Below are 18913 nucleotides of genomic sequence, written 5' to 3' on the forward strand. Positions count from 1 at the left end.
TGCAGTCATACTTCCCGACACCTGTTGCTTAACTGTTGGTAAAAGTGGAGTTTATTTTTACAAATGTATAAACTGTTGGGAAGTTTGATCTGTAAACGCATTATATTTTATAAGCATATCATGTTTTAAAACCCAAGCTGTCAAATAAATGAGGTAGAGTCAAAGCTACAGTATTTCCTCTGAGTTAAAGTGAAGAATAAAGTAGTATACAATGGAAAAACTCCAGTACAAGTGCAAATACACTTACTTTCCATCAGTGTTTACAGGTATTTTGATCAACTCTAAGCTTTTTCCCAAAGTGTGAACACAAAGTTGTACTTTTCCACATCTTCTTGAGGATTAAATCAGCTTTCTCCCATATACATGCGGGCATTACTCACTACTCACATGATGTACTGTGCGTTTCTCTCACGTCATTTGTCACGCTGTCAAATTTACATTGAAGTCTCGCTCCCACCTGTCTCTCCTGCGGACCAATCACAGCGGAGTAGGCGGGACATCAGTGGATAGCGGTGACAGGGAGTGGTCCATCAACCTGTCGATCAAATAACCAATCAAGCTGATGAGAGTCAACCAGAAATACACCCGGAAACGGCTAAAAAATAAAAGCATCAAGGCGAACAGCTGCTGTTTGTTTTTTACCCTCATGCAACTGTTAATACACTTTATGTTTTTTTAACTTTCATTTTTGGTTCATTTTGGCTGTATTATTTGTATATATCGTTTACGTGATTTTGTGTGTTCCCAAACGTTCAATAAAAATAAAAATAACCCAATGTGACTTTTATTGTGAAGGGCTAACCGGACGTAGCATCTGTGTGTGTGTAGGTGGGTGAGCCGGCCCGAGCGGCGGCAGTCACCCTATAGTACTTCTCAATTACTGTTAGCAGCCAGTCGCACCAGTCGGAGCTCTTGTATGTTGCTGTGCCGTTGTGTGTTACTTTCTGGCCGTTAACGGGAGCTCACTTCGTCGTCGTTGGTGTAATGGAACTGGACAAAATGGACGAGAACGACTGGAAGTATCACGGAGAGGGAAACAAGAGCCTGGTGGTCTCACACGTACAGGTGAGTAGGCTAAGCTAACATGAAGCTAACCCAAGTTCGGCTAAAGCAGGAGGAGTCTAAATTTAGCTCCAAGAGGACACACATCGCCCGCTTCACACTTTTTCTAACGTCAAATATGCTTCAGCTCAGTGTCGTTTCTGATGGAAACTTTATAGTAGTTCTCTGGAAAACATTTTTATGATAAAAGGTTGAAATGTCAACTGCCATGATTTCATTTATCATCGTTACCGTTAGCCTCTGTTTGCTAGTTTACCCGGCTTGCTAGCCAACAGCTAAGAGTTCACATTAGTCCAACAACCAATGGAAAAAAGATTGTTACGCTGGAACAACACCACCAAAAACACCGCAAACAGTCAGAAATAACGCATATATGCGTGTTAAGTGAAGTTAACGGACTGACTCTGTGATGTGGAGTCATTTAATAGAAGTAACGTTACGATCCTAACGGGCTGCTTGGGGAGCTAATTTAGCCGTTAGCATCTCCTCAGGGTTGTCATCCAGCTGCTGGTTGAAGTCAACACTTTACAAAGCTGCTTTTGAGTCGGACGTGCCTGTTAGCTGACTCGGAGGCAGATGGCTGGTCTTTTTGGGTTGATTTATATGCAGGTTAATCCGTGCTGACAGGCACTGGAGTGACCTGAGCAGGGCGGTGCACCCACTGACACACCGCTGACCGACTGCGGGGAAAGTCTCACTCATGGGACCGGTCTGCTCATGTTAGGGAGGCGAGACATCACAGCAGCGGTGTTGTAATCAGGCCTGGAACTGTCAAGCTCCTCTGTGGTTTTGACTGTTTACAATGTAGTACATGCATTTACTCTAGAGCTGGAGAAAAAATGTAATGGTTTGTTTACTGACCGTATGATCACTTTACAATATTAAGTTGCTGAGTTAGTGAGTCCCAAAAAATAGTGATTCAAAGTTGGCACAGGTCAACAGAGATTTTGTTTTATTCACATTTGGCAGATGTAATACCAGAGTTTTAGCCCTGATACCAACAGAGCACTGAATAGGGTACACTGTTAATGTTTTCCACAGTCCCTCTCTACACTAAACATAAGAGACGGAAACTGAATAGAAAGTGTTCAGTGTTGTAGAAACACAAGTAGTCGTACAAAAACTTCATCAGAATAAGATACAGTCTAAAACTAGATGATGAAATATATATTGTTATCATGATATGAGCCTATTTATTGCCTTCGATTTTGGATGTTGTTGTTGTTATATCCTGATATTGGCTTTTCCTGCTTTCAAAGGCTCCATTGGATTTAAGTGACGTCATTTTCAGACTGTTGTACTTGTGCTAATATGCACCTAGTCATTATATCCACATTATGATTATTTATATAAGATCTGATTGTGTTAATATTTCATGAAAGTACCAACAGTCATCCCAACAATTTTGTCACAATGTTAATATAAAAGTATCTAGTTTAAAAATATTGCAATATTCTAGCTTTTATGAGATTTGAAATGATTGAGATTTATATTGTGTATCATGAAATAGCCTAATAATATTGCAGTCTTGTTTCGCACAGCCCTTTCTTCAACCAAAATGTGATTTTAAAAAAGTGATTATTTGTTCAGAAACTGGTCAGACATTCAGTTGTTGATGCTACCGAAACGTTGATGTGACTCCAGGAGGAGAAGAAGAGAGAAATCAACAGATGTTAGATGTTATGGGTGGGAGGATTTCTGGAAAATGGTGTCAACGCTTGCGATAAAAACAACCAGACAGATTTGGGTGTTTTTGGCCATTCCAGGAAATTACATATCTGACATACCAAAGTTCTTATAATATTTGCAATAATCGGTCCTGCTCATCCGTCTGGAACATTTCTCACAGTGGTCTAATACAACAAAAGGTAATGACAACATAAGCTAACGTTTTCCGGTATGTATCGTCATTATTGCCCAACCCGAAACCCAACGGTTCACTCGCTCCCATCAACAGGTGTGATTATGTAAGAAGGGAGCGTCACAGAAGAAAAAACTCTGAGACACGAGTGATGCAATGATTAGTATTGTTGTTACCGTAAAGCGAGACATTGTTATGTTGGTGTCCTGGTATTTTTCCAATGGAGTTATGATAATGTCAGAGATACTGTGGTAATCTGTCCATGCATGTCATACAGTGATCTTACCTGCACATTAGTAACCTGGTTTCTAAAAAATTTCTGCAGTAATCTGATTTCTTAAACTTAAAGTAAACCAAAAACCTTGTTTTCTGCAGCGAGATTTGTCCGAGAAAGCCGATTTCTTGTCATAGCAACGTGTTTGTAATATGTTTTTTGCATGTAAGCACGCAGGACAAAACACAGACAGGGAGAGTATCGCTGTGACAGCAGAGTAGCCGGATAAAAGGAGAGATTTTAACATGTAAGATACATCCTCTTATTCACAGTGAGTTAATTAGAGTCTGAAGCTGAAACAGACTCTGAGTTACCTCTTTAAGTCTAATTTGGTTTACACCACTTCCACATTTGACTGTTAAATTTAGACAAATTAAACTGGAGGGAAATCTTGTCCTCTCACTGCAGCCTCTGTCCCAAACAAGTGTTTCACTAACACACATAAAATAATCGAGGCTTTGTTCTAAATTAAAGTCAGGTGAGGAGAGAAATTTGACATGCAGCAGCTCAGTAAAATTAAATTCAGTGTTGATTGTTATGTTAACCAGAATACTACAGTTTATGTAAACTCACTGTCTGGTGTCCTGTATAACCTGATTTCTATGGAGGAACTCCAAAATCTCATCATCGATTATCATGTTGATTATTTTTACGATTAATCGATTAGTTGTTTAAAAAAAAAATGTCAGAAGGGTTTCGATGACGGCCTCCAGTATTTTTTGTTTGTCCACATACCAAAGAAATTCAGTTTACTGTCCTGGAGGAGCAAGGAAACAAGAAAATATTCATATTTAAGATGCTGGAATCTAAATTTTTTCATTTTTTCCCCCTTGATAAATTACTAAAAATACTTGGTGATTAATTTAATAGTTGACAACTAATCGATTAAATTGTTGCAGTTGTGGACGACGCTCGGATAAACGAGACCGACAAGTTTTCCCTGTGGCTGCACGCCTCAATGGCCATTTATTCACACACTCTAAACTTCATTCACCAAAAAACACGGCACCATAGTTGCACTACAACAACTCATAGTCCCATATCGCAGTGTTTGTGCAGAATACCCTGCAAACAGGTTTAGCAGAATGCTCAGGTAGATGGATGTTCACTGTTGTGTGTTATAACAGTTAATATATGTTAAGTATGGGGTTTGGATGTTCTTTGGACAAACAGAGACACTTGTCCCAACTTGCGGTCTGACGCAAACGTTCCCAGGCTAGTGTTGATGGCCTACTGCAGTTTTTGACTCACCCCAAGCCGTCCAGGATGGATTTACTGTCTTGCTCCACCGTGGGAAAACTGTGTCAGTAATTTGAGCCGCCACCTCAGGAAAATCTGGGAGATGTTCCTCAATTGTCTGTCCAGTTCTGTCCTGTGTTTAAATTAAACTTCTCTTGTGTTGTTGCAGCTCTCCAGAGTTCTGCGCCTGCTCAAGTATCCTGCAGAGGACTCTGAAAACCCCCCACAGGTATGAGATATGTGTCTGTAGGGCGTTTCACACTGCACGTTCTTAGCCCAGGGCCATCCAAGGGCTAAAGATGGCTAAGTGCGTTGTGAAAAGCACAAAAGCATTTTACATTTTTTGCAATGTGCATGTTTTAGAGAAACACCAACATAACACACAGGGTGTCAGCCCGGAGAAGACCACGTTAACTTTTGGTGCAGATACGGATAAAAGGAAGGATCCAGGAACTTTTCCTCCCTTTCTTTAACATTGATAAGGCATTTTTAGGACACTTTTGTTAATTTCTCATTGCATGGATCTTGATTTAAAAAAAATCTGGTGTATTTTGGTGGCTGGTATTTATGAATGAGTACAAAAGGAGGAGGTATGCACTCTACTCAGTGCCACTCTAGTTTAATAAAACAACACCTTACCAAATCAAATAATAATTTCAACCTATAAAAACAGTCTCACAGCTGCACAGTGTGATCCCACTCTGCACCTGAAAACACACAGATGTGAAACTGTTGAGCTGGTTTTGTAGGAAATAAACTAAAGCTGGCTCTGTTGTGTAAAAGTAGAGAATAGAGGTGTCAGTCGTCTTGATAATGTCTGTCAGACTGAAGCAGAAAACAGACGCTGAATGAGCTGTCGATGAGGTTTAAGCTCTGGTTCATACCTGTCAGCGGGGTTAAAATAGAAACTTAATTTAGTGTAATGGCTTTGTGCCACAGTACAATGCTCCATTTAGTCACAGCTCTGTTTATCGTCAGTGGAGCAGCTGCTGATTTTACATCCTGGTCAGATTAAAGACTCGGCACATACCCTGATCCAAATGTAAACCAAATTGTTGCCCCACCCCATCAGCAAATTCAAATTTACCTGGGGCTGCTCATCAGCTGCTATCACTCTGAAGCTGATTTACTGACCTAACACTCCACAATAACTTTTTCTGATTTCTGATCATTTGTAGACGCGACAGGAAAACAGACTAGCATAACTTAACCTCTTTAAGATAATACATAAACAATTTAGCATTAAAATTTTGAAAATTCCCAGTGACTATCGAATAGCATATTTGCTTCAAATGCCCTATGGAGGAAAAATGGAGTCACCGTCGCGTCAGGATCCCAGAATGAACAAAAACACACGTGGTTACATTTAATGACGTTTGGTAGCTATCTATGTAGGAGGATGACTATATTCTTAATCTTGTCTACAAACCTCCTGAGTGCTCGATTGTTTGTCCAACAAGTGGAACTACTGTCACAGGAAAACTGAGATTGTGGGAGAGGTCTGCAGTCTGGCAATATGCTCAGAGCAAACAGAGTCAGATGGTGATCAGCTGGTTATCCAGAATCACATGTTGGTTTATTTCTTTTTAGGGAAGCCAAATAATGAACTGAGTTGACTGTTATTCTCTGAGCACAAAGAGAAGAAATGACTCCACTGCTCTGTCGACATTTCATGTCTTAGAACAGGATATACGACTTGGTGTTTACCTGTGTGTTTACCTACCTGCTGGTCTACAGGCTGAGACGCATATCCTGAACTGCTGCAGCGCTGACGCCAGCCCATCTTTGTCTTTTGATAATTATCAATAAGGATGATGTGATTTTCGTTTACCTTCACTGAAAGAGAGGGGGAGCGGGAAGGAGCAGAAAAATACTGCCCATCACCTGTTGTGTATATTTCTTAATGTCTGTGACATATTCAACAGATAAAGATATTAAAACTGTAGTGAAACGCTGGTGTGGTGTCTATGTCTGTCCACTGATCGATTTCAGGTCTACTGTTGCAGAAAAGATAGGCGAGACCCTGAATCTCACAGACCTCATAGGGCTTTATTTTAGAAAAAAATGTGTTTGATCCTGCTGGAAACCTGCCATGAATCACATATATGATGTTTGTCAATTAAAAAGATAATTTTTCAAGTCAATAAAATCTTGATGTATGCATCCCACCCATAACTGTGTGTGTTTGTCCTCCAGACGGTGGAGCAGGCCTACAGGCAGATTCAGAACATTGTTGACTTCAGCTCCAACGTGATGAGCAGCCTGCTGGGAGAGAAGTTCATCCACAGCGGAGTAAGTCGTTTTATTTTTAAAAAACATATATTTATTGGTTTTTACAATTATACATTAACATCCAACACTCTGAACAACACATAATGATGATAATGATGATAATAATACCTAAGAAGGACTAAAAAAACACCAGTTAGTCACTAACTTACTGTGAAAAGAGTATTAAATAAAAACAAATAATTAAATAAAGTTAAAAACCTGCTGGGGTTTAAAACTCACGTGTTTGTCCATCAGACGGCACTTGAAGCCTCCGTAGCGAATATTCAGCTGATGTCTTACCCCGTCCAAACACCTCCGTCACCGGTGGAGCTCCGTGGACAGCTCCGGGAAGAACATGATCTCTTGACCGCCTCACAGTACTCCGCTTCGGCCCTGGCTGCTCTGAGTTAACTGTGTCCTCCACGTTGCTAACGCGCACTGCTGCTTCATCCCTGCGTGCCGAGAAGTCCTGCGCATCCCTCTTAACGTCTTGACTCGGTATACAGACCACATCAATCTTCGTGGCAAAGTCATTTCTGATCCTGAATAACAGCCATCGTCTCTGGGTCATTCCCGCGTCCACGCCCTCTGCTCGGAGCCCGGGGCTAGCATCGCCTGGAGAGTTAGCTAGGCTGTTAGCATCCGAGACGTCCTCCTCAGTCGGAGAAAGAGTTTGCTTTAAGCTTGTGTTGTACTTTCTTCGTCGGCATATTGTCGCTGGTATGCTGTAATCAGTCGCCACCAACGTTTAGTATCACTGCTCCTGAGGCTGAAGGATCATTTACGGGATTTTACTCAGGTATTAGCCGGAGCTCACAAAAAAACGTGCGCCTAGTTCAGCGCCGTGACCACGCCCACAGTGACCACGCCCCCCAGTACGCTCATTTTTACACCTTTGATCACTTTTGTCTTTATTTAAAGGTGCAACATGTGAGAACTGTCCACCTGTTGAATTCAATACACAAAACAACTTTTAAGTAACCGCTAACTGCCGCTAACTGCAGCTGACGTTAGCTAGTTAGCAGAGTGGGAGCTTGGGGTGTGTTGGTGTTTACATAGACTGCTACAGGACAGGGCGGGCTAGCTGGTTAGCATGCTTGAGTAGATATTTCTGCAACACTACATCAAAACTGTTGCTTCTGCATGCTCTGGACTTTTGAATGTTTATCACCTGTAAGTTTTATCTTACAAAACATTAAAAGAGTAGTCCGCCAATTGAGCATCGCACTCCTGTAACATTATCAGAGTCACGATGGACATAAAGGGTCAAAGTATTTTTGTTTTTCCACACGTTCCTCTTCCTTGACACAATCTGGTGCCTTTATTACCCAGAATGCAAACCCGTTGCCAACAGTTCGGCCGTGATATACTTCAATAGACGCCTCCAGATTTATTCCACCTCCAAACTTACTGTCTAGTCTTTAGACCCAGCCGACGCTGACGAAACAGGTTTGTCGAATCATTTCAGGTAGAGTTGAAAAAGCCAGTTTTCTTTTAAAAAAAAAATGCAACACAAATGAGGACACACTTCCTGACACACTGGTGGTGGTATGTGAACAGGTGTCAATCATCAGGACACACCAATGACCTGCATCCTGTTGTTAAAGCTCACCAACCCAGAAAATAACCAGTTTTGTCTCATTCACTGATCAGGGGATTAATCTTCTGTCTGAGTGACACATTAGACAAATGAGGCCAACGCTCATTGATGTGTGTGTGTGTGGTACTTTGTTTTAGCAGTGCTACATTTTCACAGATAAATCAAACTTCCGTTTTAAAATTAAAACTACCAGGTTGTAAATAATATCTTTGAATGAATCTGATTGTGAGTGTCTTCAAAATCAGAACAAGGAAAGTACTGTATGGAGGTGTTTATTGAAGCTGATTTGGTTACAGCTGCTGTTTCTCGTAATAAACTGATGAGGAGCACGCTGCCAGCAGATCACAGCCCGTTACATACGGTAGATAACAGAAACAGAAGTATAACTGAACAGAACTGGTCGCACGTTACTGACTTTATTTTCTCTACAGGAAGTGGTCAAACTGCCGCTAGAGTTTGTGCGACAACTGTCAATCAAAGTTCAACATCAAAGACCAGGTAAGACCAAAACACATGATATTAAACAGTTTGACATTTGCACATTTCTGAATGTAAACATGGAGCTACAGACAGCCGTTCGGTTAGTTTAGCATAAAGAATGGAAACGGGGGAACTAATAGCCTCGTTCTACCTGCAGGTAATAAAATCTGCCTGCGATAAAGCTCGATAATTTACATGTTTCCCTGATATCGTGCCTGAGATAGAACATTTCATATTGGATGGAGCGATGAGAGAGTCACTCATCTCATCTCATCTCATCTCACTCTGCAAGAATGCAAACAAGAGTAGACACTTTAATACAGAGTGAACTTCCTGCTCGCGTCACTTTATATTGTTCCTGTCAGCATCAACATGATATTAGCTCTCGTCTCTTTTCATTGATATGAACTCATTTAACTTCCGAGTATACGTTTAGCGGTTTACTGTGAGGTTACGTCCACAGGGATGTAGATACATTTAAAAACTCTGTTTACTTTCTTAGAGCTCTAATTCAACACAGATAACATTTTTTAAATAATTCTCACTTTGAGTGTTGCAGGCATCAAACTCATGAGTGTATATCAAAAAACCAAACAATGAAGTTTATCAGTCTGAATGTCAAATACTTGTCGTGGTGCTGTTAAAAGGATTTACAAATCATTGCAGTCTGTTTTTATTTATATTTTACACATCGTTTGAACTGTTTTGGAATCAGGGTTGTAAAAAAATCTGATTGTAGAAAAGCTAAAATGACAAAACTTGATGATCCAGGTTAAAATGACAGAATGCTCCTTTTCTTTGTCTTACGTGACACAAAATGTAATATTTTGAGGTTTGAGACAAGATGAAGATGAAATGAAGGGGGTGGTGTAACTGGCATTTTTACTGTCTTCTGATGTTAATTAATGGTAACAGTAAACAGTAAAAATAATCATTAGTTGCACTACTTTTGAGGCAAGTTTACAAATACGCTGAAATAATTTATGAGAAATCCAAAATGTGGTGTAAGAAAAAGTTTAAATATAGACGGTGGTCAGTCTGTAGCTTGCCAGTAAATATCCAACACCAGGAAGGCATTTATCCACCTAAACAGAAGGTGAACTGACAATGTCTAATATAACAGTGTGTGTGTGTGTGTGTGTGTGTGTGTGTGTGTGTGTGTGTGTGTGTGTGTGTGTGTGTGTGTGTCAGCCTGGCGCTGTGATAAGGTGATGGACATCTACAGCGGCTGTGCTCTCTGTCTGCCCAACCTGACCTCTCCAGTCCTCCACCAGCCAACACACACTCCTCCACTCTGCATCGAGATCAAGGTGAACACGCTGGAACACGCAGCCACATTTTCAGAAATATTTGCCGGTGATTCATTCTCGTTCCAGACAAACTGAGCAGAAACGGCAAATCACAAGAGTGTGACTGTGAGCGTTACTCAGCTGCTGTGTTTTTGTCTGTTTGTGTGGTTTTTTTTTAGCCTAAATGTGGCTTCCTGCCGTCCTCCAAACATGTCAGCAAAGACATCAAGACCAAAGTGTGCCGATTCTGCATGCACCAACACTACAAGGTAATTACAGCCACAGTCATTTGGGGGTCGGGGGTCCTTTCTTTACTTCTAATGAACATTCTGGTAAATTATCAGCGTCTGTATCGATAGACTATTAAAAGGACCTGGATTGGGATCAGAAGAAAAAGAAAGTTGATTCCTTCAACTATACAACACAAAGTCATAGAATTTCTTTTACTTTCTGACTTTTCTTTGACGTTTCTTTCTTTTATTTCTTTATATTTTCTCTCTGTGTCTCAGGTGGCCAATGGGAAGTGGAAGAGACGCAGTCTGTACTGTCCTCTCGACCTGTTCTCAGGGTGAGATTTCTGCTGCCATCACCACGGCTGCATTTACTATTGTTGAACTCATGTAAAGTTATACTGTAGTAATGTATATACAATACAAACAAAACACAACACCACGGAGCATTAGAAAACACTATACACAGTGTAATTTAGTCTAATACAAAACACCAGCCTCTGTGTAGTGTTTTTGTTTATGTTTCTCAGAGCATTTCTTCTTTGCCACTGCAGATTCAGACAGTCTTATTGAAGCTCTTCACTGTTGTTTAGCTGATGTTGTCTGGTTTCTCTCGTGTTGTTCAGGAACAGACAGAGAATGCACTTTGCCATCAGACACCTGATAGAAGAACCTCAGAACAACTTCAAAATCTTCAAGGTGAGACGCAACCACACCCGCCTGTCTCTCCGCTACACTACATGATTTACAACCTCGTTTGTTTACTTAGTACGTGGGTTTACAAACCAGTAGCATCGACCGTGTTGTTGACGCAGTTGGATGTTGTGATCTAAGTCGGTCTTAAAATGATAATCAGGTTTTCATTTGAACATTTAAACGAAATCAAATTGTGTTAAATCAAATTAGATACAAAATCAATCTGAATTAAATGTGGTGTATTTGCAGGAGAGTAAAGCAAAGAGATTCCTTCTGACAGTAGTTTCAAAGGAAGACGAGGAGGAGAGAAGTCCACATTCTTCGCTCTGTGCAAAACAAAATCCAAAGTTCAACTGGAACTAATATGAAGCTTCACCAGTCTGAGGTTATAAAATCAATTAGATTTCTTCTGAAGTTACAGTTCGTTTAGTACAAAATCTCCACGGTGTTATCATCATGGAAACACCGGTGTGGAAGCACAAAGGCTGGATTTGTACTAAAAAGATCGTAACTGTCAAAGATAACAACTCTGTGTGTCCAACTCAGACTGCTGGAGCCTCAGATTAGCTTCACATCGACTGAAGAATGTATTTTTGCTCAGAACCGGTCTGTGAATTTTGGGCACCAGGAAGGAAATCACAATTCACTGGGCTGATTCTTATCATTTTGTTCAGTTCGGTTGAACCAAAGCTGCGACAGATCTTCTGAGAAAAACCCCCTCAAACGTGGAAATTCAGTAGCAACTGATAAAAATAAAAACATGAGATTCATCACATGACCTTGGTGTTTGTGTGGTTTTTTTTTTAGGGCGGTCAGTGTATTTACAGCAGTAAGGAGGGCAGTGATGACTCGTTAGACCTGAACTCTCTGCTGCATCATCTCAGACCCTACTTCCTGTATGGAAACAACAGAATCAACAGTCACATGACCAGCAAAGCCGTCCTGAACGACTTCATTCAGGTAAAACCAGCTCACACACAAATATGCAGCCACACAGTATGTGTAAATGTCTTATTGGACCAGAGTTGAATAGAAACAAGTTGTATTGACAAGAGGTACTGTTTGACTTAGCTTTGTAATGTTAAAAAAATGAAGTAATCTATAGTTTAAATTATTCTGCATTTATTAATCTAAGATGGAGGATTTAGATCCTGAAACTGACACTGATCAACACAAAAACACGCTGTGGTGAAGCCTCATTGAGAAATCTCTCTCTCTGTAGGTTCTGGTGAACGCCCTGCTGAGTGGTGGAGGAGGAGATGGAGGGGTGATGACGGACAGACGAGAAGAAGGGCGAAGCTTCTGTGAAGCGAGTCTGTTCAACAAAGAAAGGATTCGCCATGGTGAGGACACGCCTGTCTACAAGTCTGTTTTTCCCTCCGACAGGAATTAGTGATTCCTTCGATCATTTAAAGCAACATTGTGTAACTTTTTACCTTAAAATAATAGCTTCTAAATCATTTTGAAGGTACAGTGTCTTGTAACAGGATGAATGGTGTCTCTGTCTCAGCCACTCCGCCCCGCTATTAAGTTTTCAACACACAACATTGTTATGATGTAATGAGTTTTGTTTGTGGTCAGCACCTACGCTACCTCTGACTAGTCGTTACATACCTGGGATTTGTACGACAACAACAGTTGTGTTGCACTCTAAAACTGTGGGGGGAGCTCACTACACAATGTTGCTTTAACAGCTTAAGTTGCACATGCAGACTATGACACCAGAAGAAACCATTGTTAGCACCAGTTTCTTGTCCTTAATAGAGCTGCAACAATAAATTGATTGGTTGATCGACAGAAAATTAATCTTTTTAATTTGATTAATCGCTGTGATTTCCTTAAAATCATTTTCTTGCTCTTATAAACTGAGACATTTGAAGACCTCACCCAAGACTCTTGATGGACATTTTTTTAGAGACTAAAGTATCGATCGATTACTTAAGAAAATAATTGGCAGATTCATTAATATTTAAAATAAGGGTTAGTTGCAGCTCCAGTTCTAATCAATCACATTTTAAAGACGGCAGTTACCATCCAGAATCTGTTCCCCAATTGAAAGATCTTTTTCATTTTTTACTTTATTCTTGTTTTGTTCGGTTTTCTTCTCTCTCTCTCTTCATGACAACACAGATTTTATTCTGGTGTGAGTTTGAACTGTAGCGCTGCAGTTTACAGATCTGTGTGCAGCCTGTCGGCCTGTTTTTCTTCTCTCACAAAGGTTTTTCTTGTGTCGCAGCCTCCTTCAGAAATGTTTGTGGTTTGAAAGAAGCATTTGTGTCATTTCAACACTTTGCTCATAACATCTGAATCTGATTATGTAAACATGTGAAACTGAAAAACAACTCATTAAATACTCCTACATTATATTTACACATCTGAAGTAAAAGTATAAACCAGAATGTTGACCTCTCCTCTCTAAACTGCTGTTTCTCTTTCTCTTTCTGTGTGTGTGTGTGTGTGTGTGTGTGTGTAGGCTCTCAGGGTTTGCCCAGCGACAGTGTGTTGTTCAGGATTCTTCAGACTCAGATGTTGGACACACAGGACATTGAAGGACTTTACCTTCTGTACCGTCGGGTGGAGCAACACCTGCAGGACTTCCCCAAGGAGAGGTAACACATCTGCAGTAACTGTGTCTGTGGAGCGTAATCTAATTAATCGGTCACCTATGAGGGGCACTGTCTGGCCTCTGACGTCACTTCCTGTTTGTGTCTGTCAGAACTCGTCTTCAGATCGACGGACCGTACAACGAGGCCTTCTTGGAGAAGCTGCAGAAATGTCCTGCTGAGGATGACGGCTCTGTGGAGTACGCTGTCGCCAAGGTCAGTCTCGCTCCACAGTTTCCTTGAAACTCACCTCAGGTTGACGCTGGTTGAATTATCAGTACTCGGTACACTGAGCTGCCAAAGACAAAAATCTGGAGTTGTGCCAAATGTCTTTTTATTTAATTTGTTTTACATTCAAAGCTTCAATCGAGATTTTCAAATTAATTTTGAATGTCTACATTCTAAGCCTGAACTTTATCTGCAGCTGTGCAGCAATAACAGGTTTTTAACAGATTGAACAGACGTGCAAAATAATGTTCGAACTTCTCGGTACAGCCTTGGAACAGTCTGCTTCACTGAAAAAAAAACAAAGATGTATATAAAGTCCCAGAGAGCAGTGCTGTCAAAAAAAGATCCAGGTCAGAAATTTGTTTCAGTTCATTGGCCGCAATGCAGTCAATCAGAAATACTAACTTTATCAAGAAGGAAACAATCAGGGTCATTCAGTGATGTCACCGTCTAGCTCAAGCCTCATACTGAAACCTGAAAGTAATCTACCAGTCCGTTAACAACAGTGGCTCATTACGTTTTTATCAATCATTGTTAAATGGGGCAGATTTCCTTTGAACATTATATGATGCCTATATTATCTCTGCTCAGGTGTTTACACACCTGAAGATGGCAGCACGTCTAACTTCTGTGTATTTTGACCTCAGGTCCATCAGTACTGTGTTGCCATGACTGCCAAGGACTGCTCCATCATGGTCGCCCTGGTGCCTAGCAGTGAGGAAGAGGAGGATGATGATGGGTAAGACTTTTGAAAGTCATGTTGGTTATTAAGATGTTTGACAAACCACATTCGATGATGTGAGGTTGATGTTTTTAGTCTGATATTTCAGCGAGTCACAATTTGAGTATGAATGGGAGTTTTAACATTTATTTTTCAATGAAACGATACAAAAGTGATGAAGATGTGATTGTTGCTGTGGTCCAAACTGAACAATCATGTTCATTTACTTCTGGAGAATAAGACTTCATGAAGTAAACCATTAATTAGAGTCGGTCTGTAGCGCTTGATGAAGTCCAGCAGGTGGAGCCAGACATCAGCGCCACATGTTTTAAAACTGAACCATCAGACTTCCCTCTCCCTGATCATTAATACTCCTCGTCTCCTCTCCTCCCCTCCAGTCAGAGGCGGCTCAGGGACTTCCTCTCCTCCAGACCTCCTGCTTTCTCTTACTCGGTCTCCATCTTGGATCTGGACCCAAAGCCGTTCGACAGCATCCCCCGCCAGCTGCGCCTGGACCAGAAGATTGTCTCCTGCTACCTAAGAACTGGCGGTGCCTTGCCAAAGGGCTCTCTGCCGCCGCTCCCCGGCATCTTCTCAGCTGCAGAGAGAGAGGACTGCACGCTGCTCTTCCACCCCGTCTGAACGCCCTGAAGACAAACTGATGCCACGCTGATGCCTCAAAGAGAGGAGGGATGCCATGTTGATGCAGAGGTCTAGGATCACTTAACACCAGAGTGGGTCATCGAGACTTTCCTGCAGCACCTTCTCTTTATTCATGTTAACCGTTACAAACTCCGACTGCTGCTGCTGCTCAGCTAAATTAAAATCTCCAGGCAGGAAGTCGCCACGAAATCACCACACGTCTGAGCGACTTTCCAGATGTTTGTTACTGACTCCAGAGTGTTTGTGTGGTCGTTGTGAGCGACTCCTCGCTCCTATCAGGAGGTTAATCCCAACATCACCGCTCTCTTCTGTCATAATTCATATTTATTAGAATACTTACAGGGAGCTTCGTTCTTTCTTTTGGTGACAACAGATTAACCTCCTGACAGGACTGTAGCAACGACCTCTGACCGCTCTCTGCTGACAGCGAAGCTCGAGCCGCATTTCCACACAAAGTAGTCCCAGAAAATACTTTTCAAGGAACTAAAGATTCTTCAGCTTGTTGTAGTTTGCGCTAATTTAATTTAAATTAGGCAAATTAGTCTGACACATGGAAAAGCGACTGCTGCGTTTGTGTGCAACTTAACGTTGACAGCAATGATCATCGTCGTTTTTTGGGGCATATGCCGTACAGATATTGGGCTGTAAAAAAATTAGATATCAGGCAATGTATGCACATTTTTTCGCAGATAATGAAACATTTGTGGGTATTTCATTTTACTTTATTGTCTAAAATGAAATAATTGCACTGAAACAGTAAACTGTACAGGGAATTTAGTCATTCTAAGTTGTCCCAAGCATCTTCGTCGGCATTATCTTTTCAAAAAAAGTTTCCATATCGGACAACATACACAGCCATACGATGTATCTGTGACAGGCCGATAATATTGGTCAGGCTCTAAAAATAATACAGTTCCTGCAAAAGTTCCTCGTCTCTGTGGAAAGTTCCTGCGGTGGAAATGCGGCTCCTATCAGAAAGAAGTAAGGAAGGAGATTGAACGTGAAGAAGAGAAAAGCACGTCGTTGAGCTGTGATGTACGTATGATGTCACTTCCTGAATGTACGCAGGGCCTCTGGTAGACTTTGGCTGATCTGATCCTCAATCGGTCTGTGTGAATCTCAGCAGCTGAATGGAGGAGATGTTTCTTGTTCCCATAATCCTTTGCAGACACATGGAGTTTCAGTTTCTCTGCTGGACTCCATGGAAGGTTTCCTGTCCAAAATCTCCTTTTGTGTTTGACTGAAGCAAATTATTTTAACAACTGTTGTTGTCAGATTAAGATTTGTTTCAGTCGTTGTCTAACACTCCCGCGTTCACTTATCTGGCGACGCGTAGCTTTGTAAAAATATGGTTACACTTCCTGCAAATATCTGCTCCGTCTCCTGTTCACAAATGAGGCCCAAGACACAAATTCACCCACGGGTCCGACTTTACCTTTGATTTGTGATCAGCTGATGGATGACGGAAGATAACGGTGTCATCATCACATGAGCTGATGTGACCAGTCGTCCGTCGAGCAGAGGATTTTAAAGTGGTTGAAACAGAACAGGGACTTTGTCTCCTCGCCAGAGGTCAGCATGTCGGCCCGCTGTAGATCAATCTGACCCACCAGAGCAAGGGCTGCTGGGTAACAGAGAGCAGTCCTCTTCAGACGGGCCGAGCTTCATGCTGGTTTTTTGTGCCATAAGTGGCTTGTTGTATGTTTGTACATGTGCCTAAATGTTCTGGTAGGGCTGGAGAAGGGTGTGTGTGTGCACGTGTGTGTGTGCGTGTGTGTTGAGAAAACTCACTCTGTTACAGGCTGCATTCACAGCCCGGATCTGAGACAAAACCCACTCCGGTTTGTCTCTGTTCAGACTGACATCAGCTCAGTTTCAGAGCTGCTGTGGACGCAGCCGTGAACTCTCAGTACCTCAAACTCCTGACGACCCGAACAGAAGCTCAACATGGTCGTCTGATGTTTGAAAAACGATGTGTTCAGGAGCGCTGCGAGGTTTCTGAGGACGACTGAGAGACTTGTGCCCAGTCTTTGTTACCATGAGCAGATGTTTGTGTTTGGATTGTTTTGGGACTCTGTGACTTCCTCTCATCGTGCTCTCAAACCAGCAGCGCTCACGGAGGCTTCAGATAAACTGGTAACACTTGACTTCAGTTCTTCTGCTCACTGTCCACTCTCCAACCTCCACGACCTCCATCAGCCAATCAAACTCACGTAATCAAATCACACTACAAAACTGAAGCAAGACAGAAAATCTGATCTCCCTTCATCAGGCAATGAAGAAACCTCAGCTGATGAAGACGTCTGTCCACCCAGTCAGCAGCAGGGTGATGGGGTCAGTAGTTCTGTTAAATCCAAACACTAAAAAGGTTTGAAGCAAGACAGATTTCAGAAGACCAACTTCTCCCTAACACTTGACCTTTAACCAATCACATCACCCCTTCTCAACTGAAAGGCTGGAGAGTGGACGGCAGTGGAACTGAACCAACCACTGATCGTTCTAACTGTTGAAATGAAGACGCGACAGGCAGCATGACAGGAGAGCAGAGGCTCATGGGAGGTGGAGGAAGGAGGGTGGGGATACCTCTGCAGTCGTAGCGTCGAAGATTTGATGTTACTACTAAATGAAAATACTAAATAGTTTAACAGCTACACAGACTTTACACCAAAGCATCCGATCACCATGTCGCAGCTACGTCTGAGTCGTAGCTGTGACACGAGCGGGATTCTGATTTAATAATCTTGTCAGTGTGATCACGAGGACACGTAGCTGCAGTTTGTGTCTCATCACATTCAAGATAGAGCTGTGTTAACGCCACATTGGATGAACGATCGAGATGGAAAAACACCCACGTTTTTGATTTACAAGTGTTCGTTATCGCATCAGCTCAGCTTAGGACAGTTGACCGCAGTGTCGGGTTAAAAATACGGTGCATTAATAACGTAACATAACCATTAAAGTAGTGATCAGGTATCTTTAACACCTTTAGCCGACATGAGGCGTCCATCTTATTTTGAGCTGCAACTAACGATTTGTTTCATTGTCAATTAATCTGTGGATTATATTTGAAACATCCCAAAATTTAGACAATTCCTCACGAAAGATGCAAATTCTTAGATTTAAGAAGCTGGAAACGGCAAATGTTTGACATTTTTTGCTCGAAACACGACTGAATTGATTAATCAATTATCAAATTAATTGGCAACTAATTGTTTGTTTTCGATCTGTAAGTTGTTGCAGCTCTGACGCCATCAGCTTTTCAGGTACTTCCAAGTCAGATAGATCTGTTTCTAAGTTTGAAAACAGTACTTTTAGTTTGAAAACTGTTATTATGATAACTTAAGTACAACAATCTACATGTGAAGACAGAAAAATACCACACATGATATCTCATAACCAATTTAATTACGTTCTACGATGGACATGACGACGTTTCAACCACAAACATTCGTTCTGAGCTTGAAACTCTCACATCTATCAGTCACTGATCGACTGTGATAGATGTGACAGAGTGATCGATTGATCTGGATAAAAAATATTCTTCAAAAAGTCTGTTATGATTTTTAAAAAGTATATTTTTTCCCATTGTTTCCCAAGTTGCAACTTAATTTCCTAACCCAGACAAAGACACAAAAAAAACATTAACCAGTTATTGTGAATCCAAATATAAAATGTAAATGAAGATAAATTCAAGAT

General features: G+C 41.4%; 1 protein-coding gene across 1 annotated transcript; it reads left to right on the forward strand.

Annotated features, from left to right (window-relative positions):
- Window positions 1–834: 834 nt before the first annotated feature.
- On the forward strand, window positions 835–17690 carry ippk (inositol 1,3,4,5,6-pentakisphosphate 2-kinase). Its single transcript, XM_084347713.1, has 14 exons — window positions 835–1065; window positions 4606–4665; window positions 6633–6728; window positions 8739–8805; window positions 9979–10097; window positions 10256–10345; window positions 10586–10644; window positions 10933–11005; window positions 11810–11962; window positions 12225–12345; window positions 13476–13611; window positions 13719–13821; window positions 14481–14572; window positions 14953–17690. The coding sequence occupies exons 1-14, from the start codon at window positions 985–987 to the stop codon at window positions 15194–15196; spliced, it is 1494 nt and encodes a 497-aa protein (XP_084203839.1). The 5' UTR covers window positions 835–984; the 3' UTR covers window positions 15197–17690.
- The last annotated feature ends 1223 nt before the right edge of the window (window positions 17691–18913 follow it).

This window comes from Pagrus pagrus, assembly GCF_965226575.1.
Source record: "Pagrus pagrus genome assembly, chromosome: 3".
NCBI classification, from domain to species: domain Eukaryota; kingdom Metazoa; phylum Chordata; class Actinopteri; order Spariformes; family Sparidae; genus Pagrus; species Pagrus pagrus.